The sequence below is a fragment of the Trichoderma gamsii genome (assembly GCF_001481775.2).
Source record: "Trichoderma gamsii strain T6085 chromosome Unknown Scaffold_7.2, whole genome shotgun sequence".
Classification (NCBI taxonomy): domain Eukaryota; kingdom Fungi; phylum Ascomycota; class Sordariomycetes; order Hypocreales; family Hypocreaceae; genus Trichoderma; species Trichoderma gamsii.
Window position 1 is genome coordinate 33,541 of NW_020171344.1, and position 19,498 is coordinate 53,038.

The 19,498-nt window shown below is 51.4% G+C and overlaps 8 protein-coding genes across 8 annotated transcripts; 2 read left to right on the top strand and 6 right to left on the bottom strand.

The window, feature by feature from the left end:
- Window positions 1–1,523: 1,523 nt before the first annotated feature.
- TGAM01_v202653 (hypothetical protein) lies at window positions 1,524–6,054 on the top strand (the record flags this gene model as incomplete). Its single annotated transcript, XM_024549038.1, has 4 exons — window positions 1,524–2,790; window positions 2,867–3,112; window positions 3,175–3,269; window positions 3,328–6,054. 4 exons carry the CDS (start codon window positions 1,524–1,526, stop codon window positions 6,052–6,054), a joined length of 4,335 nt encoding a protein of 1,444 aa, XP_024406153.1.
- A 474-nt stretch (window positions 6,055–6,528) lies between these two features.
- Window positions 6,529–7,588, bottom strand: TGAM01_v202654 (hypothetical protein; the record flags this gene model as incomplete). The annotated part of the gene is made up of 4 exons (XM_018802111.1): window positions 6,529–6,857; window positions 6,995–7,176; window positions 7,239–7,335; window positions 7,411–7,588. 4 exons carry the CDS (start codon window positions 7,586–7,588, stop codon window positions 6,529–6,531), a joined length of 786 nt encoding a protein of 261 aa, XP_018664466.1.
- Window positions 7,589–8,594: 1,006 nt separating this feature from the next.
- On the bottom strand, window positions 8,595–9,168 carry TGAM01_v202655 (clock-controlled gene-14; the record flags this gene model as incomplete). The annotated part of the gene is made up of 2 exons (XM_018802112.1): window positions 8,595–9,040; window positions 9,102–9,168. The coding sequence occupies 2 exons, from the start codon at window positions 9,166–9,168 to the stop codon at window positions 8,595–8,597; spliced, it is 513 nt and encodes a 170-aa protein (XP_018664467.1).
- Window positions 9,169–10,292: 1,124 nt separating this feature from the next.
- Window positions 10,293–12,322, top strand: TGAM01_v202656 (hypothetical protein; the record flags this gene model as incomplete). The annotated part of the gene is made up of 5 exons (XM_018802113.1): window positions 10,293–10,970; window positions 11,033–11,265; window positions 11,330–11,875; window positions 11,933–12,058; window positions 12,124–12,322. 5 exons carry the CDS (start codon window positions 10,293–10,295, stop codon window positions 12,320–12,322), a joined length of 1,782 nt encoding a protein of 593 aa, XP_018664468.1.
- A 1,014-nt stretch (window positions 12,323–13,336) lies between these two features.
- Window positions 13,337–13,909, bottom strand: TGAM01_v202657 (hypothetical protein; the record flags this gene model as incomplete). The annotated part of the gene is made up of 1 exon (XM_018802114.2): window positions 13,337–13,909. The coding sequence occupies one exon, from the start codon at window positions 13,907–13,909 to the stop codon at window positions 13,337–13,339; it is 573 nt and encodes a 190-aa protein (XP_018664469.1).
- A 1,327-nt stretch (window positions 13,910–15,236) lies between these two features.
- Window positions 15,237–15,896, bottom strand: TGAM01_v202658 (hypothetical protein; the record flags this gene model as incomplete). The annotated part of the gene is made up of 3 exons (XM_024549039.1): window positions 15,237–15,356; window positions 15,458–15,673; window positions 15,726–15,896. 3 exons carry the CDS (start codon window positions 15,894–15,896, stop codon window positions 15,237–15,239), a joined length of 507 nt encoding a protein of 168 aa, XP_024406154.1.
- A 724-nt stretch (window positions 15,897–16,620) lies between these two features.
- TGAM01_v202659 (hypothetical protein) lies at window positions 16,621–17,340 on the bottom strand (the record flags this gene model as incomplete). Its single annotated transcript, XM_018802115.1, has 1 exon — window positions 16,621–17,340. One exon carries the CDS (start codon window positions 17,338–17,340, stop codon window positions 16,621–16,623), a length of 720 nt encoding a protein of 239 aa, XP_018664470.1.
- Window positions 17,341–17,703: 363 nt separating this feature from the next.
- On the bottom strand, window positions 17,704–19,389 carry TGAM01_v202660 (acetolactate synthase; the record flags this gene model as incomplete). Its single annotated transcript, XM_018802116.2, has 1 exon — window positions 17,704–19,389. One exon carries the CDS (start codon window positions 19,387–19,389, stop codon window positions 17,704–17,706), a length of 1,686 nt encoding a protein of 561 aa, XP_018664471.1.
- Between the last annotated feature and the right edge of the window lie 109 nt (window positions 19,390–19,498).

A 19,498-nucleotide genomic window follows, 5' to 3' on the forward strand; every position in this document is an offset into this window, starting at 1 on the left:
GGCCATGAAGTTTCTGCCTCTACAAAGGACAGAGTAGGCTGTGAAAAAAAAAGGACTAAAGCTGCTGCGACAAGTTGCAGCGAGACGCAGGGTATGCCCACCTCCTGATCCAATCCCCTCATCTAGCAGCACTCCTTTCCCGATGCCTTGCGCATCTTGCATCTCACAGCCCACCACATACATACATCATCATGTTCAAATCTCCTCGGCGCCTGCACAGTTTCCTGGTGTTGGCGAGCCATGAAAAGCTGGAGTGGCTTCTTTGTATCGTGTGACGGCCATGACCAAATCCATGGACCGCACGTCTTATAATCCCTCTGTTACCTTTATAAATGCAAGGCGTTGAGCAAAAAGCGAAAGCGAGCCTTGGACGGTGGACCTGAGGCTCCTCTGTAAAACCTCAGGGAGCCGGCCGCGATGGGTTGCGTGAGTCGTCACCGAACGGCGCTCAGCCGTGCCTGCATCCGAGCCGCGCCGGGCCTACTAAGATGTGAAGGGCATTGGCATGGCGATTAAAAGTACCACGTCGATGCGCCTTGTCGCAGCCCATCGGCCTGGTTGCCAATCACGCGACGCCCGTCCAGGCTGTCGCGGCGGCCGTGGAAAAGGGACCTGGAGTTGTCACAGCCTGGTCTGCTGGGACTTGACTTGCATAACCCCCGCCGCCACCTGGTCCAGCATTAAAAAAAAATGAAAAAGAAAAAGAAGAGGAACAAGGAACAAGGAACAAGAGCAAACAAACAAAATGCTGCCTCGAAGGCTGTACTGTTGCTATATCTCTCGATATCCAGCTTTTTTTCTGCCGTCTTAATGGGGCTGGGCTATTGTTTGACTCCCTTGATGGCGGCCGCCAGATTCTGTCTTGTTTGCTGCCGATCCACGGCCTAGCCAGCGCTCCACCCTCTGTACTGGCAGCGCTGCACAGGCGCTCTGGCCCTTATCGCATCCCTCATCGTCCTGGTTCCGCACGGCCAGTTTCACGCCTGCAATATTTTCTTTTCTTTTTCGTTTTCCCTTCTGTTGCGAACAAACAGCTACAATTTCCCTCTTTTCCTTTTTTCTGTCAATGCTAACCCGCCTCTCGTTTTCTCCAACAGAATTGTCTGCTCCAAGCCCCAGCCCATGCAAATTTGCCCTTATACGTACTAGCGCTCTGCGGCCGCAACCTGCCGACAATCAGCCGCTGACAATCCTCGCGTGGCTTGCTCCAAGTACCGCCACACGTCGTTACCCAGGTGAGTGACAAGCTGCCTCTGCACCGCCCTGCAGCAACTCTGCATGAACGCCCCAGCCACACACGCGACCTTGGCAGGCGAAATGCACGTCTCGCGTTTCTTGCAGGCGACGTCACTTTAGCAGACCCAGCTTCTGCTTCTTGATCTTGTTTTTTTTTTTTTTTCATCCCTTTCAACATGGGAGCAATCTCTGATTGCTGATGGAGTCTCAATAGTGCTAGAAAAAGATACCCCCCCTTATTCCCATTTGCGTATGTTGCTGTCTGAATCAGCATTAAGTTTGTCGAAATGCAGTCCTGGCCTGGCTCTGGTCAGAATGGCGCAAATGATGGACATAATTCCTGGCCATCCGGCTTCGCACAATTTTCCGACCAAAACAACCAATTCGACCCCAGCCAGGGTTGGCCGCAGCCGGGCGCTGAGCAGCCCTTCTCCCATTTAGATCCGCAGGATCCCTCCGCGTCCAGCTTCTTTGAGGCATCTCACCAGGGGAATGCAAATGCCTACCTGGGCGGCGGCCTTCATGCCACTGCCTCCAGCCAGGCGCCGTTCCATGCTGGCCATGGCACGCTCTCGTTGAATCAGCAGTTTTCGCAGCCTGGCCAGGATGTGCTGGATCCTGCCTTCAGTAATATCCACCCTGAACTGTATGGACACCAGCCCAAAGTCAATCTGGGTGGAGATGGAATCGGCCAGATGGGCCAAGTTCAGAGCCACCAGCACGCCCATCCCCAGGGCTTCAACCAGCACGACTTTCCATTTACCTCGCAGAACGACCAGCTGTACGACACTCCTGGTCCGTACAGCCAGCCTCAACAGGTCCCCCAGCCATCGCGCCAGGGAAGCAACACTCCAGTTCAGCATTTCGAGAACCTGCATGGAGGCTTCCCTCAGGGCGCTCGCTTTGGACAGTCGCCCCAGCCGCCGCCAGTACAGCATCAACAACAGCCTCCCTATCGCCAGGGACAGCCCTTTTCCGACCAGTATCAGCTCAATAACGGCCTCGGCTACCAGCAGCCAAACTCCTCCCAATATTCTACGCAGCAGACATATGCACCAACAAAACCGAATACATTTACTCCCCCTCAGCAGGGCACGCCTGTACAGCAGCAGCCGCTGGCACCGCAGCCTCGTCCACAGCAACCTGGTCTGTCGTCTTCCGCTCACTCGACGATGGGAGTGAGCCCCAATGCCCAGTATGGAGCAGCCCAGCAGCCCCTCAATGGCGGTGCTGTTGCTACTTCCACCGTGCCACCAGCAGTGCCTTCTGGTTTCTCTCAGCCGGTGGAAAGTGGTCCGAAGAAGAGGAAGCGTGCCACCAAGAGCACCCCGGAGCCGGCAGTTCTAGAGCAACCGGCTTACCCCATAGACCTCCCGGTTGATATACTCCCAAGAAGGAGCGAAGACCCCGAAATCCTATCTGTCCCTTTGCCATCAGCAGAAGAAGCTCAGCTGATTGCCCAGTTTGCGAAGCGGAACAAGGCTGCCCAGAACAAATATCCGTCTATCAAGGGACTTCCCTTTTTAGTATATGATGGCACGATTAAGCTTCCAGGTAAGTAGCTGCTCTGAGCTACGCTTGCCCTCTTGCTATTTGTTTCACGATAATAACGAATTTTTGTCATCGCTAGCGCCTAAGAGCTACGACAAGCTGTCTCCTTGCGTTGCCTTGCCACCGCATAGCGATCGTTCCTTGGTACCGGAGCTAGGGTATCTACCCTGCGAGATTCAAGGAAAGTTTAGCGCACAGTATCGGCCATCTGCAGATAGGATTGGCTTAGATGAGCGACGGGAAGAGGCGAGGCAGCTTTTGGCTGAATATGATCGCTCCATGTACAGCCTTGGCAAACGCCGGCCGAAGTACACCGAGTATCCTCGTATGTTTAAAAAGGCCCCTTTGATGTAAATCTGATGACGCAGTGATTCTAAAATCTTGTAGATGCATTCAAGGAACAGCTCAAATCTGACGAAGCTTCGAAAAATAAGGCAGAGAAGCGAGCAAAGAAGGAACAGGAAGATGATCGAGTAAAGCCGGTATGTATTGATGACCTTCAAGATGAAACAACTAATATTTTTACTAACACTTGTCGAGATCCGACCTCTGGTTCGACCGGCTGATCCTACCGAAGCCGTTGCGTGGGATGTTATTGGAATCGTCAACATTGAGCCTTCTGTGGCTCGCACATCGGCTCTTATTGCTGGAAGGGTTCAACAGGCTGGTGAATTCTTCATCAAACTCCGTGGGGACATGAACAAGGCCAAGCTGGACGTGGATAACGCCACGAAGAATAAAGTTCCGGAGCCTCAACTTGCGGAGCTAAAGAAGGTATTCGAACAGAAGAAAGAGGCCTTCTATCGCGCTCTGGATGTCACCATCGAGCACGCCGATGATGTCGTTTTGGATAATCTTGGTGGTCACCAGAAGTTAGTCCTTAGCTTGGTCAACGCCATGATTTCGTCCATTAAGGCGGGTGATTTTTCGGGGAAGCTGCCCAAGGCGCTGCTGGAAATCTTTACCCACTTTCGCATGACTAAGAAGATTGCCGAGACTACAAACTTTGAAACGGTCCGAAAACGTTTTGAAGACAAGGGCGATGATGAAGTCAAGGAGATGGCGCGCGAAATTGCCGCAAACATGAAAAAGGCACTCAAATCGGCCGAGGCAGAAACGGCCACGGGTTATACTGGAACATCTGCAGCTAGTAGGGCGAAAGCAGGTAACAAATTGTCTGCAGATGCCTCTTCGGCCAAGAGGCCCAGAGATGAAGACTCCGATTCTCGCACGGTGAAGAAGATTGCGGTGGAGCCTGGCAGCAGCTCTCTTAGCAAGAAGCTGGCACAGCCAAAGATCCAACAACCAGCGGTATCCAAGATCATTGCGCCCAAAGGCATTTCTTCGCTCCTGCCGGGCAAGGCACGACCGATATCCAAACCCGTGGTCAAGGCAGATGCGGACAGCCCGTCGACATCTAGCGATGATAGGATCAAGGCAGACGTCAAGAAGATGGTGGCAAAGGTTGAACCGAGCAGGTCGACGGTTCCTAAAGTTGAATCAAAGCCCCCCGTAGCAAAGGCTTCTTCCGCCTCGAGCTCGAGCGCCTTGTCGGGAATCGCCTCTCTGCTTGATTCCATTAATGCACCGAAGCCGGTTGAAGCCCCCGTTCCAGCGACTAAAGAGACAAGAGATTCTGATACACCAGAAGCACCGGAAGAAAAGGCCAAAAGGCTTCGAAAAGAGGCACGTCGGAAGCTTAGGGTCAGTTGGAAGCCGGAGACTGAGCTTGTGCAAGTCAGAATTTTCCATAAAGATGACGAGGAAGACGAAGGCAGAGGAAGCAACTTGACACGAGATGCAGCCGACGATCGTTCCGAAGGTATGGTCTTGAAGCAGCGTGCAAACGTCGAGGAAGATGACGACGACGACGATATTCCTTATCAGCCTTGGCTTGGGCCCATCGAAATCGACTTTTCAGCATTGGCCGACGATGTACGAGCCAAGAATTACGTTACCCGCGGTGGCACTGTAACCTTTACGACTGACGAGCAGCAACGAATTGCAGAGAGAGAGCAGAGAGAGTTGATGGCCATCTACACCGACATTGATGATATTCCTGCAACTCCAAAGTCCCCACTACCAGAGGCGGCGACTGCTGTCAGTACCGAAGCCAAGATGGGCTATCTCCCTCGGGAAGATGCCAAGTTTGAAGAAATCCAGCTTAGGTGGCGAGACGAACAACAGTACGGACTGGACGAGGCATTGCGCTCCGCCATGAAGCGCCTCGATGCCAAGCATAGCCCCTCTAGCAAGCTGGACTCCATTTTGGGCCGGCTTCAGGGAAGTACATCGACATCCGCGTCCTCTTCTCAGCCCATGGCCTCTCTGCACAGCCACTCTTCGCTTCCTCTTCTCTTGGGCGCCGCGGCGGAGAAGCAGCTACTTGCGATACTTGCGTCAGACAAGACCAAAGCTTGGCGTGATCCCAACCCTGTCCTATACGGCGATTCAGTTCGTGCCTATAACTATACGGATCCTACAGTTCGACTGAATGGAAATGCGGTTGAAGAGGTCGTGAAAGCTTTGATTAGCAAAGCATATCCTCCAACGTCTCCTCCTGACTGGCTTTCGTTTGATCAAGAAAGGGTCAGAGAGTGGTGGTTTGGATATAATAAGGAGCTTGCCGTCAGGCAGAAGAAAGAGGACGAGGCAAAGGCAAAGGCTGAGGCTGAGGCAAACGCACTCAAGGTTGCTGCCGCCGCTGCCAACTCGGCAAATACACAATCTCAGGACTGGTCAGGGCAGTACGCACAGCAACAGAATTATGCTCCGTATATGGCACTGCTACAGCAAATGACTGGTGGACAGCTTCCACCAGCTGCGGCGGCGGCGGCGGCGGCAGTGGCGGCGCCATCAGTCCAGCATCCTCAGATTCCTGACGGACAGCTGCAGTCGATTCTCGCTGCCATCAATCAACCTCAGCAAGCAGCCCCAGCACAAGCTGCAAACATTGCTAGTTACCTGAATCCGAACGATCCATCATATCAGCAGCTAATGATGCTCACTCAGATGGCGCAAGGCCAGCAGCCGCCTCCTCCGCCACCTCCTCCGCCATCGTCCTTTGATCACAGGCCTGAGCGAGACTGGGATCGGAACGATGGCCAGAGGGGAAGTGAGCAGCACGGAAAGGAGGGAAGGAAAAAGAAGGGCACACTGCCACCCCACAAACCGGCAAATAAAGCTCTAATTGGGACGAAGCCATGTACTTTTTGGCAACAAGGCAAGTGTGCTAGAGGCGATAAGTGCACCTTTAGGCACGGCTGAAGATGATGACAATCTTTATTTTGTTGTTATTACTGCTGCTCTTATTAAAGTTTTTCATTTGCATTATCACAGATCAAAAGCAGCCACGGTTCAAACATATTTACTAGTGGATAAGGGAATACCGGAAACATGGCAGGCGTTGGAAGATTTTAGAAACGGCGGATGGGAGTTGGACGAAAGTTCCCAGTATACAGTTTATGGAGCACTTGAGTGCCTGTACAATAGATATCAATGCTTCAACTCGTCTTGGTGGGCAGTTGATGGCAGCAGCTATAATGAAGATGGGATCAACGAGGACGTCCAAGAGGCGTCAGGGATACAAACGGACCGATTTTGTACTCTTATATACCACTTGAACGAACGCACGAGATGGGCACCTTGGGCATTTTTGATCACTTTTTGTGGACATGTCAATGTGAATGTAAATGTGAATTGCTTTTCTTGTTATCTAGCCATGCTGTGAAAGAACTATACTCAAGCAGACTCCATCTCGGTATCGCCAGCCGTTGGTCTCTGGATCAAGCCCCTAAGGCTCAAGTCGTAGACGACGTCCTCGACCCTCTTGACCTCGTACTTGACACTGTCGGCGCGCTTGCGGATAATGTCGTTTTTGAGGTTGAGCAGCTGGAAGCCAGCAAAGAGGTCCTTGACGAAGGCGCTGATGGTGAGGGGCAGCTGGAAGTCGCCGAGGGTGACTGCGTTTGTGGCGAGGCGGGAGAGGTCTTGGGTGAGGTCGACGAGGGAGAGGAGGTATTCTTCTATGGTGAGGTGGAATGCGTCGCGGTCTTTGAGGTTTGTTGGGACTGCCTTGTATTAGCAGGCTATCTAGATATGGTGGAATGAAGATGAAATGGCAGTAAATTTTTTTAATTTTATCTTTTCTTGATGGTGAGAGTATAAAACGGACATCTGAATTGAAGAGACATGGGATGGGAAATACCTGAGAAGATGGCGCCGACTTCTTCGAGAGTGAGGAGGCGGCCTATCTCGGCTGCTGGCTTGGAGGCTGCTTCAGGCTCAGATGAGGATGAGGGTGAGGATGAGGGAAAGCCGCCGAGCCAGGCGCAGTAGATTGTTGTGCCGATGGCGTGTTGGATGGAGCGGTTCCATTTTTGGTTGTATCTTGATTTGAGTCAGTTAGAGTGAGAGCAAAATCAGAGAGAGAGGGGGAGAGGGAGACAAACTTGTAGAAAGGGTGCTGAGAGGCGACTTTTTCGAGCTCGCTGATGATGGCGGCTTCTTCTTTGACGGCGGCTTCGACTTGAGCTACGAGGGCGGGGTCTGCATTTTTGAACAAAAGATAAGAAAAAGCAAGTTAGATTGTCTGTGTTACGTGATATTTAATTGACTACGTACAGCGTGCGCGAGGCGTCGAGTGGACTCGTGAGAGCAGGCCTTGGGCTGTGGCGACGGCGCGGTCGAGGCGCTGGACGAGTTGGGAGAGGGTGTCGCGGACTTGGGTCTCTTCTTGGAGCTTGGCTTCGAGGGAGGAGAAGATGGAGGGATCGAGGAGGGAGGGTGGAGGAGCGGACATTTTGGCGGTGGTGGTGATGGTGATGCTGGTGATGTTGGTGGGATGATGGTGGGATGTGGTTGAGATGGAGGATGAGGCTTGAGAGGAAAATGGAAGATGGACGTTGATTGGAGAGATGTTTCACAGATTAGTGGCTGAGAGTGCTGGAAATTATGGCTGTTGGCATGCAGGAAGAGAGGCTCGAGATGGCGTTGGTTACTGCAGCGTGACGAGGGCAGAGATTTTTACGATTTGGATATGGCGAGGCTGCACTGAAAAATGTGATCTAGAATTTACGACGCGAGGCTACACAGATGGGAATACGCAACTCACGACACGCGACGTGGACGAAATTGCAGCATGTGGCAATGGCGATGATTTCATCTCTCTACGAAAACATGAGTCTCTTCTTCGCTGCCAGGGCAAGCCCCAGCAAAAGCAATGAAAAGAAAGAAAGTGTTCGCGTCGCCTGGAGGCAGTGTAATACCAGGGACACTGTGGGCGGAATCGTGTGCAAGCACAGAGGAAACCGCCCCAAGGACAAAAATAAGAATAATCACGATTGGTCTCCTTAGAGACCTTTCAGAGATTAAACTGAAAAGAACAGATACTACACTTGATCTAAGCCAAAAGGCAAAGAGAGCTAAAGAAGAAAAGAAAAGAAAAAAGCTTCGCTTTCTCGGGGGCGGGCGAGGAATATATAGGAGGGTGGGGGCGGTGAGGGAGCTGCAGCTGTGGTGGGGCGGCAGAATTTGTGGGAGGTGGTGATTGGGTGGTGTGGGGCTGGTGCCTGAATCACTGTTACTGCAGTTGCAGCTGCTGTTGTTGCTATTGCTGCCTACCCTGCGGCTGGAAATTATTGCAGTGTGAGCGAGAGCTGAGAGTTTGTGGCTGGGATGATGGATATTTGAGTGCAGTCTATGCTACTTTTTATTTTGACCGATTTATATGACAAATGCAAAGAGCTCTCTCTATCTAGACATCCTAACTACATGCACGTAGGCAGTAGTCATGAGTGCTACTAGTACTAGTATCCTTCAGTTATACTAGGTAAAACGCCAGGTAAGCGATTGTTTAACAGCTGCTCTCCCAAGTTGCAGAACTCGCTGTCGACCATACTAAGCATAGCGTCGATTCGTTTCAATTCAGCAGCATTGCCACCAGAGAGCTTCTCAAAGAGTAGTCTGCCCAAGTCCACGCCGTCCTTGGCGGTGTTCATCGCCCGGAAATAGATACTCCTCCCGCCATACTGCGCTCGATAGCAGTTGAAACAGGAGTTGAAGTCGTCCCCTTTGATGGGGGCGTAGCCGCCGACGTAGGGATGGGGATAGATTATTTCGTGGTAATTGTACGGGTCTGTCGGAAACTTTATACCCAGCCGGTCGGCAGTACTGGGACTCAGGCAGATCGAGCCGGTTCGAGGCGAGTCGTATCCAGACTTGGTGTCATACGTGGTGTTGTAGTAGATGTGCGCTGGATGCATTCCATGTCAGCACGCACAGACTTGATGTTGAGACGAGTGGATGACGCATACTCTTCACCTGAAAATCAGTGGTGGCTGCGGCGAGTGTAGCAGCGGCGAGGAGATTGACGAGCTGCATGATGACGAGCCTGTTATTACAAGATGGTATGTGCAAACTGTAATTACACGTGCCCAAAGCTTTGAGAATGATGTCTATAGAAGAGATGCTGAGCTTGATGAGGATATTTGCATGTTGCGATTGAGAGATAACATATCGCTTTATATAAGCGTGTTGTTACGGAGTGCTTGATGTGATGTCCAGGTCTGAACAAAGATACTAGTACACATCAGCCAGCCTTGTCATTGTTCAAAGTCTTATTGTTCAGCCTGATGCTAATGAAGATATGCTCATGGGGGTTTTGTTCGTATTACTAGGTAGTGATACAAACGTACCAGGGCAAGGGAGCTGGGTTGAACAGCTGTCGCCGTCTGTGCGGACTTTCAGGTGCCTCGGACACGCCGTGCCTTGTGCAACCAATAGTAGGTAGCTGGCAAACAAATTTTATTCTGCATGCCATCAAAGAATAGACGGAGATTAGTAGTGGCAGCTGAATTACAACAAAGGAGCCCCAGTATCAGCATTCTTCTGCAGACGTGACAAACTGTGAGACGTGGATATGCAGTCTTGGACTGCCTACGAATTACTAGTAGTATGTACCGCGTCTTTCTCAAGGAGCCAAGCTGATGATTGAAAGGTAATCTCTAGCCTATGAAAATTCTGGTCTCTCCATGATTCCATTGAACGCGACAATCCTGCTAATTTAGTTTCACGGGTACTCGCATGCTTGGCGGCGAATTATCAAATCCTTCTGGTAGGTGAATCATGCCAATTTGCACCTTATTTGATCCCATTAAATCCATGTTTCTGAATAAATGGCCAGAGTCGATACGGATGGCTGCATAATATTGTTTCTGCTGCAGGGGCTGACAAGGGGCCATAATATCGCGCCTTGGTATTGTTCTTGCACGCGGCAGCCCTGCCGCCTGGTGGATCAATATACGGCGAGGCTGAAAGAATGCCAAACGTGAGATGGACCAATGAACAAAAGTCTTTGAGTGTTCTCGTCTTCTAATGAGAATTTGGCGTTGAGGTGGTAAGAAGATATAAAGAAGTTATGGCTCGTGCAGAAAGAAAGCATTCCAGCGCATCAGTTCCGCAGCGTCTCTCTTTCATCAACACCATCTCCATCTCGAGTGTTCAAAATGAAAGCATCACTTCTCCTCTTTTTCGGCATCAATGCAGTAGTCGCTGCGAATCCTATCCATAAGTCAGAAGAGTCACCAAAGCCAGCACAAATCGTGAAACTATCCATCGCCCTGCAGCCGCAATCCCGCCAGCTCCTTGAGCAAACCCTTCACGAGCTCTCCAGTCCTTCTGGCTCACGTTATGGACAGTATCTTGATCGCGAAGAAGCCAAAGGTTTGCTACGTCCTCGGCAATCCTCTACTGATGCCGTCAAGAGGTGGCTATCTCAGGCTGGCATCCGCAGTGGCCATATCTTGAGCGATGGGCAGTTCATTCATGTTCAGACTGGCGTCGACAGACTCGAGGCCCTCTTGGAGGTCAGCGTAAATGCGACACTTGGTTCGCAGACAATTTCTCTCTCTTCTTTGCCTCAGAGAGTCCAGGATCACGTAATGACTGTTCAATATGCACCTGTACATGAACGAGCAGCTTGTTCTACACCCAAGTCAAATACGTCCTTAACTTCGGACACAGAACAGGATCATTTTGGCCAGTATTTGACTAAAATCCATACCGACTGGGAGAGGTGCAAGACTGAAACCACACCAGCCTGTTTGAGAAAGTTGTACTATGTCGAGAACTATCAAGCAAGGCATGAGGAAGGGAATCTTCTCGGTGTGGCTGGCTTTGACGGTGTAAGTCTATATTCGCTGCCGCTTTTGCTCGATCCTTCACTGACACAAGGTTGGTATTTCAGCAAGCTGTCCAATATCACGAATTGGGCCAATTTTTACACGAGTTTGCGCCTTATTCCGCCACTGCCAACGTCTCCGTTGCGTTTGTGAATGGAGGGACCAATCCTCAGGGAACAACTTTCCCGTCGAGCGAGGCCAACCAAGATATGCAGTATGCCGTTGCAATGGCACACGAGATACCAGTGCGGTTTTATGCCACTGGTGGCGAGAATCACGATATCATTCCAGACTTGGAGTATGCTCTTCCTCCCTTTTGATAAACCTCAAGATGTGATGCTGATATAGAACACGTTGTTTAGTTTAACTGATCCTACCAACGAATATCTCGAACCATATCTCGAATTCGCAAGCCACCTCCTCAGCCTCCCCGACGAGCACCTCCCCAGAGTAGTCTCCATCTCCTACGGCGCCAACGAGCAGCTCTTCCCCAAGCCCTACGCCCAGCAAGTCTGCGACATGTTCGGCCAGCTCGGCACCCGCGGCGTCTCCATCATCGTATCCTCCGGCGACTTCGGCCCCGGAATGTCCTGCCAGTCCAACGACGGCACCAAAGCGGCAAGATTTATTCCTTCGTTCCCGGCGACGTGTCCGTATGTGACGAGCGTGGGGTCGACAGAGGGTATTGGGCCCGAGAAGGCGGCGAATTTCTCGGCGGGTGGGTTTTCAGACTACTTTAAGCGTCCGGAGTGGCAGGATGAAGCTGTGGGGGAGTATCTCGAATTGTATGGGAATGAGTGGAAGGGGTATTATAATGCTGGCGGGAGGGGGTTTCCTGATGTGGCTGCGCAGGGAGTGAATTATCGCTTTTGGAATCATGGCAAGGAGGACTTGACGACGGGGACTAGGTATGTGCTGCTAAGTACGGGTAACAGTCATTGGACTGACTGATGATGGTGATGCAGCGTTTCTACGCCGGTATTCGCTGCTCTCGTTGCGATGCTCAACGACCATCGAGCCGAAAGCGGGCTGCCTCGCATGGGATTCTTGAATCCGTGGATTTACAGCTTTGGCAACCGTGCATTTACAGAGTATGTTTCTCATCTTCTCGCCATGATCACACAGAAAATGCTGACCATAAAACAATGACTGATAGCATCACCAAGTCCAAGTCCATCGGATGCCAAGGCCAATCTCTTTCAGGCCTTGCATCGCCTGTGATTCCCAACGCCGGCTGGAGCGCTGTCAAGGGATGGGATCCGGTGACGGGATGGGGAACGCCGCTGTTTGATAGAATGATGAGCTTGTCTGGTGGAGAGGTCTATGACGAGGAGAGTTGGTTGAATGAAAGGTAGATGGTATATAAGGTGATGGAAATGAATCAGTGGGATTTGGCATATAGCGAGCGGCCTTTGAAGAGCGAGTCAACACCTTAAGGGCTAGATCTTTACATCTAATATGAAGTTTGACGTTCATCATGTAGCAAAGTGGCTAGGAATGATCTGACCATTGGTTGTATATACCTCAGCTGCATGTCATTCGAGCTGAGGGCGTATAATAACGAAGTCAATGCAAAAAAAAAAGCTCATGTCATTCACATCGGGCATCACTCATTGTCACACAATTCAATCTCGAACAGTATAGTCTTGCTGTCATGGCATCTATTTCAACCGCCTTCTAACAAAAAGAAAAAAAAAAGTGACTCGCAGCTATGTGCAGCTGCATTCTAAAAATACAACAAATGATCTAAGTCTTTCTAAAATAGAGAAAAGACAAAAGAAACCGAGTGTAACAAATGTAGAAGTTCTAATCATCGCCCGCACGCTGGTCTCGCGAACAGAAAAAAAAAACAAAATATGTATATGCCGTGCGGACGTTTGCTCTGTCTCCTCTCCGTCTTCTGCTTGATGCTGAATGCTCTCAGAAAAAAACAAAAGAAAAGAAAAATCAGAACTTCGTACTTCGAATCCCCGATTTTTTCGTCTAAAAGCAGAAATTGGTATCTCCCTCTCGAAATGCCCATTAATCCTGGCCACCGTTTTGTAATTCTTTCGCCGTGTTGGCCCTCTGGTGTCTTTCAATCATGTCTGTCCCATTTTTTGTGTATCCGTGACGCCGCGCCGTAAAAAGAAAAGCAATGGAGAAAAAAAAAAGAATACCCCGCCAAATCTCTTTCCCATACAAAGGAGAAGATGTAATAAAAACACAGGTCGTGATAGTGGAGAGTGGATTTAGTGATTGTCCGGGGTATGATGGACGGTGCTGTTTATGCTGTTTATGCGTTGCAGAGTTGAGCTGGTTTGGCGTGAAACAGGGAGAGGAAAAGGGGGACGCCGTAAGCAGCATTGACGATGACGTGGGATGCAGAATTACATCAGCGCCAGCTGCTGCTGCTGCAGCCTCTCCTTCTCCTCGGCAAAGACGATGCGGCTCATCTCCAGCACGCGCTCGAAGCCCTCGCGGCCCTTGACGGCGTTCTCCTTGAAGCGCGTGCACAGCGAGTCCTCGATGCCGTTCTTGATGCGCTGCCAGCCGCCGCACAGGGCGGTGATGCGGGCGGTCTGGGTGAACTGCGTCTGGTGCTCGCTGAGCGGCTTGTAGACGACCTCCTCCTGCACGCGCACCAGGTTGCTCCACGTCAGGTTCTGGCTGACCATTGTGACCGTCTTGCTCTGCGGGTCGACGTAGCTGGCCTCGTAGACGAAGCTCTCCTCCATGTTGCCGCCCAGCAGCGACTTGATCCAGTCGGGCGCGGCCTGCTTGCATGTGATGAGGCGTTCGGTGCGCAGGACGCCGGTAGCGGCATCGACCTGGCGCGAGAGCGTGTCGACGGCGATGACGTGCTCGGACTTGTTGTTCCACGGGCCGTACTTGCGCCAGTTGGCGGTTGAGACCTCGTCCCACGAGTACTCGTAGGTGACGGAGTTTGAAAAGACTTTCATGTTCGGTGGCGGGTTCTCTCTGTAGGATGTAGGGAGAGGAGATGGAGAAGAGAGAAGGATGTTGAAGGTGGTCGGGAGAGGATGAAGAAAAAGGGAAGGGTCTTGATTGTTATCGAGACAAGCTCCGATCTGTGGCGGGTCGCGGATGGCAAAAAAACCCAATCAATTTCGTCAAAGTTATCTCGGCTAGGGTAACGATCAACCCAGTCGCGTGCCTTGCTGAATGACTCTAGTTTTTTTTTTCTGGCGCCGGTTCAGGCAATAGTACGGATAATGACGTTCGCACTGCGTTTCAAGCAATGAATGTCTTGGAATGGATGGAAAACAAGAAACAATTCTTGCCGTCTGTACAAAAAAACAGATCTTGGGAAAATGAAGATCAAAATAAAGATTGAAACGAAAGAACCCGGGGGTGGGAATTGCTAAATAGTATCTGCGGAGAGGAGGAAAAGGTTAAAAAAAAAATTAGAGTAAGCCCGTGAGGGTTTTTCTCGCTGTTAGGAGGCAGCAGATGGATAGCCGCGCATGTGAACGGCGCTCGCTGGCACAGAGGAGCCTCTTCGGTATCGGAGCAAGCGACAGGGCCGGAAAAAGTCTTCTTGCCTGGGCTACTTTTGGCCCTTAGTAAGCTCGCTATCGCCAGTCTAAGCCACAACAGGCATGACGTAGTCTGCAAACGGCTAGGCGGGCCTCGATGGAGCGAGAAATCCTCGGAGCGGTGGAATCCGGAAGTGGACCTGATTGGCCTTCGGCGGTGCGGGAATCGGCAAGTACGAGAGGGGGGAGGGAAGCAGCTGGAAAAAGGGCCGGGTACAAGAGACTTTCGGCTGCAGCGGTGCCAGCGCCTTATTTCCAGCGGCCTTCAGGGTCCTGCGATCGGCCCCAGACTTTTGAGTGGCCATGACGGCTCTTCCGTCCAAGGCAGTGGCAAAGCCGGGCTGTGGCTGGGAACTGCGATCGTCGTTTGACACAGGCGCCTGTTGATTGGCGCTCGGCTACGCAAATCCATGGAAATCCATGGAGATCATGGAACGCTGGTTTTCGATCCTGGGGGAGGGCAGCGGCGGCTTCTAGATCGATCTAGGGCTGGGCTGCAGCCGGGCATTCGGGCGACGGGCTGGACCCCGCAGATAAGGCGGGTGAAGATGCGATGACTACAGCATTGCGCTGTAATTGACCACTGAATCGTTGAACTGCAATGGAAGATACTGTACAATCGTAATGTATGTTGCTGTATATTCATTCATGTAGTTGCTTGTGCTCTTCATGACGACTGGCTGAGCCATAAGAGCAGTGCTGTACGGCCGTCACATGCGCCTGGAGGTATTTACGCTTCATAAGATACCCCCAGTTCCTTCAATAGCCGCATCATTGTCCCGTCTCCAGCCTTGGCCCTTTTCTGAAACTCCGTCTTGTTCTGTTTGAACCATTCTCCATCTTCACCAGGCTGCGTGAATCGATCATATTAGCATCAGTGGTCATATGACATGCTTAATTCAGAACCTCTGCTTATATCTAGAGCCGTGGTCTATTAGGAAGCAAACTAACCTCGGGTAGAACAAAGCCGTGCTCCCACAGCGCATTGATGCTCCTCAGTACAAATGCACCGGCTAATTTCCGTTCTACACTTCCAGTCGACGCATCATTCTCGGAGACAACCTCGCGCCAAGCCTGGGACAACTTGACACAAAGCTCGTTGAAGTCTTGCGCGGTCCGGGATCCGCCTATTCGCACAATGGCAAATATACGATTGTAGCCCGGTTTCTGTATTGTCCATTAGACGTGATGAGCTTGAGATTGACAGCGTTGGTCATACTTGTACACCTCCTTCGTAAAAGTTTGTCTTTGAGATGTCTTCAAAGACTACGCTTATAAAAGGCGTAGGGGTGCCGTATGCAGTTTTGTGAATGTCTGTTATTTTTACTGCCAGCTCGTCCATTTCTGCCCTTGTCAAGGGGTCAGAATGTTCAACTTGATACAGAGGCATGATTCTGGAACAGAACGTCTAGGAGCAGTTGAAGAGGTACAAGAAGCTCATTGGAGTAGGTAAGTATTGCACACTACCGTCCATTTTACCGTCAAGTATTCGGTATATAAGAGCTTGAGCATGTAGAGAACATGGGAATAATAATGCTACCTCGGCTGCTTATGTCAAATTCGTAAGCAAACTCCAATGCTCACCACATTCACCTCAAATGCCACTAACGTAAGCTATCAATGGTTTTGAGCACAACGCCGCGGAAGCTGGAGGAGGACCACGCCCTATTTCTGTGCCTCAGCAAGCTAAGCTATACGACTATACGACACTTGCATAACTATACATGTACTGTATCCATGCACTGTGTTTGCAAGAGGAGAATCATGCTTCTTCCATTCTTTGTGCCCTGCAAAGTTATTTGTTTTGCTATGCAAGGTGGCTTGTCAGCCAAGGACGAGTTTGCCGTCTTGGTGGCTGGTGTGCAATAGACTTCTGGAGGTCTCCTACGGCGGGTTTACTACTCTCAAACTCACTCAGGAGAGATGGCATAAAACCAGTTCCATATCAGTTGAACTGAAGCCACTAGTAGATTCGTAGATTCCTCCAAATCTAACACCAATATCGATGTGTGCAAAGTCCTGATGCTTCTATCGCATCAGACTATTCTTGATCAAAAGACTTTGTATTTTGTTTGAGGGCAAATTAAAAATGGAAAGCAACTGTACAAGCAAGTCTAACCCTCGACAGACTGAATTCCTTCATTATCAACGGCGAGGTCAACGTCTCTAAAATCACCATCCTCGGGCAACTGTAGATCAAACCGGTGAATCGTCGCCGCACCAAGCGTCACCCGCTCCGTTGCCGAGCAAGCCTGCAAATGCCCCCCAAACTTTCGATCCTCGGAAATCAGATGCATGTGGTCGCCGGCGACGCTGATGCCCTGAAAATACGCCGGCGAGCGGAACCCTATGATGGACCCCCTTATTGACTCAAAGGTGTGCGTTGCTTGGCGCTTGCCGACGTCAATGAGTTTCTCGTGCGGTGAGAGTTGGCCGCCGACTGTGCGGACGCTGACTTGTGAGAATTCGCCGTCTATTCTGAATGCGAGGAAGTGGTTCTGTGTTTTGGGGAGCAAGGCTGATATTTTGTCTGCCAGGTCTTGCTTGCTGTCGAAGGTGATGGTCTCGGTGACAGAGGGCTGGAAGGAAGTGATCATGGCAAAGGGGATGATCTGCTCGCCGTGGTCTCTTTCAAGATTGGGGATGACAGATCCGTCGGACTTCATCTGGTACGCTGATCCGTCGAGAACGATCATCTCGCCTTCCAGTCTTTGAAAAGTGCCTAGGCCATGGTTCCCGTAGCTCAGAATCTGCGACAACGAGATACCCGATGTTGCGGCGCCACTCATGAGCGCGGAGAGGACGGAGTACTGGTACAGCTCGTTTGGTGCCATCGTCAAAGGCTATGCAAGTTATAAAGTCGTGAAAGCGAGCAAAAGTGTAACAATGGCTATGAGTGAAGGTTGAATGAGTCGTGCATGTTGGCGGTTGTATGCTCTTATAAGCATGCCAATTGGTCTAGTTACGCTGGACACTCGAACAATGACATCACACGTCTAGACCAAATCTTTATAATGTGGATACGTAGCTACATGACCCTATTAATCCCGAAGAGAGTGCATGTATGTTCTCTTATTGAGTCTCGGACGTTATCTCTGAGTTGATGGAATTTATTTCTTGTGTAAGTGGTGCTCGCCGACGAACGGAGTATCTTTCAACGAAATCAAACTGTAACTACTATTAACTCTTCGTTACCATCATGACACATCCGAGGTGACCAGATCCATCATCAGATTGTGATTCTGACTGTAATCAATCTCCACATCCACAAGGCAAACACCGTCATAAGCCAAGGCCTCCTTCATGACAGCCTCCAAGTCGCCCGCACTGCTCACCCGCAGCCCCTTTGCGCCCATCGACTCAGCAAGCTTGACGAAATCGACACCGCCGAGATCGACGCCGGAGCTGCGGCCGTACTTGTTCACTTCCTGAAACTCCACCATGTTGTACTTGCCGTCGTTCCAGATAAAGTGCGTGATGTTGCAGCCCTGCTGCACGGCCGTGACCAGCTCCTGGCTGCTGAACATGAAGCCGCCGTCGCCGCTGATGCTGACGACCTTTTTGGAAGACGGGGGCGTCTGGCTGAGGGAGACGCCAATGGCCCACGGCATGGCTACGCCCAGTGTCTGCTGGACGTTGGACATAAGAAAGGTCCTGCGCGCGTAGGAGTAAAAGTAGCGGCAGAGCCAGATGTAGACGCTGCCGACGTCGGATATGACTGTTGTGGAGGGGTCGATGATGCTCTGGAAGAGGCGGATGAAGTGCAGCGGATGGACGGGGCCGGTGGATCGTCCTGATGCTTCGGGGCTGTTTTGCCATTCCGACATGTTTGTCCGGATGGTTTCTCCTGCTTCGGTGAGCTGGAGACGAGCTACTGTGTCCAGTCTGCTCGTGAGGTCTGTGATGTTGTCGGCCAAGGACCCGACGAGCTCAATCTTGGGCTTGTAGTGAGCTACAAAGTCGGCTGGCTGGACGTCCACATGCAGGATTGTAGTATCACGCGCGTTCCACATGTTTGCATCGTATTCGGCTTGATCTAATCCGACGGTGATGATTAGATCGGCATGTTGAAGCAGTTGATCGCCTGGCTGGTTGCTGAATAGACCGATTCGGCCGTAAAAGAGGTGGACGAGCTCCTTGGAGATGGCTCCAGCAGCTTGAAACGTCTCGACAACCGGCACGGGGTGTTTTCTGAGAAAGCCGTGGACAGCACTGATGGTGTCGTCCGACTCAGAAACCCGCATGCCGAGAAACAAGACGGGGGCTTTGGCTGCAGAAATCAGGTCCGCGGCTGCTTGGAGGGTTGTCTCTGGGGATTTGCCGTATTTTGGAGGAACGAAGGATTCTGCTGGAAACGCCGTGACTGTGGATGTGCTCTTGTTCGGAGTCATCAAGTCAATGGGCAGGCTCACAGCCGTAGCCCCAGGAGGAGAAGCCGCCGCGACTCTAAAGGCATCCAGCATGATCTCGGCAACCTGGTCCTCGACCACGGCCGAAACGACCTTTTTCGTGACGGGGGCCAGCAGATCTACACCGCGCAGGCTCTGATGCGTCCTCTGCAGTGACTGAGACCGCTTGACGCTTCCCACAATGGCCACTACGGGAGCTCCCTCATCCGTCGCAGTGACCAGGCCGGTGACGAGGTTGCTGGTGCCCGGGCCGGACGTGGCAATGCAAACGCCGGGGAGGCCCGTGACCTTGCCCATGGCGGCGGCAATGAAGGCGGCATTCTGCTCGTGCCGGCAGACGACGAGCTTGATGTCTGGGTGGTCGATGAGGGCGTTGAAGACGGAGTCGATTTTGGCGCCGGGGACGCCAAAGACGTATTTGACGCCGGCGGCCTTGAGGGAGTCGATGAGAATGTCGACCGTGTCTTTGGCCATGGTTGAGTTGAGTTTTGCAAGAATGGTTTTGCAAGACGTACTTTGATGACAGGATTGAAGCTATATAAACCCGAGTTACATATGAATGAGCTACTACATATGAATGACG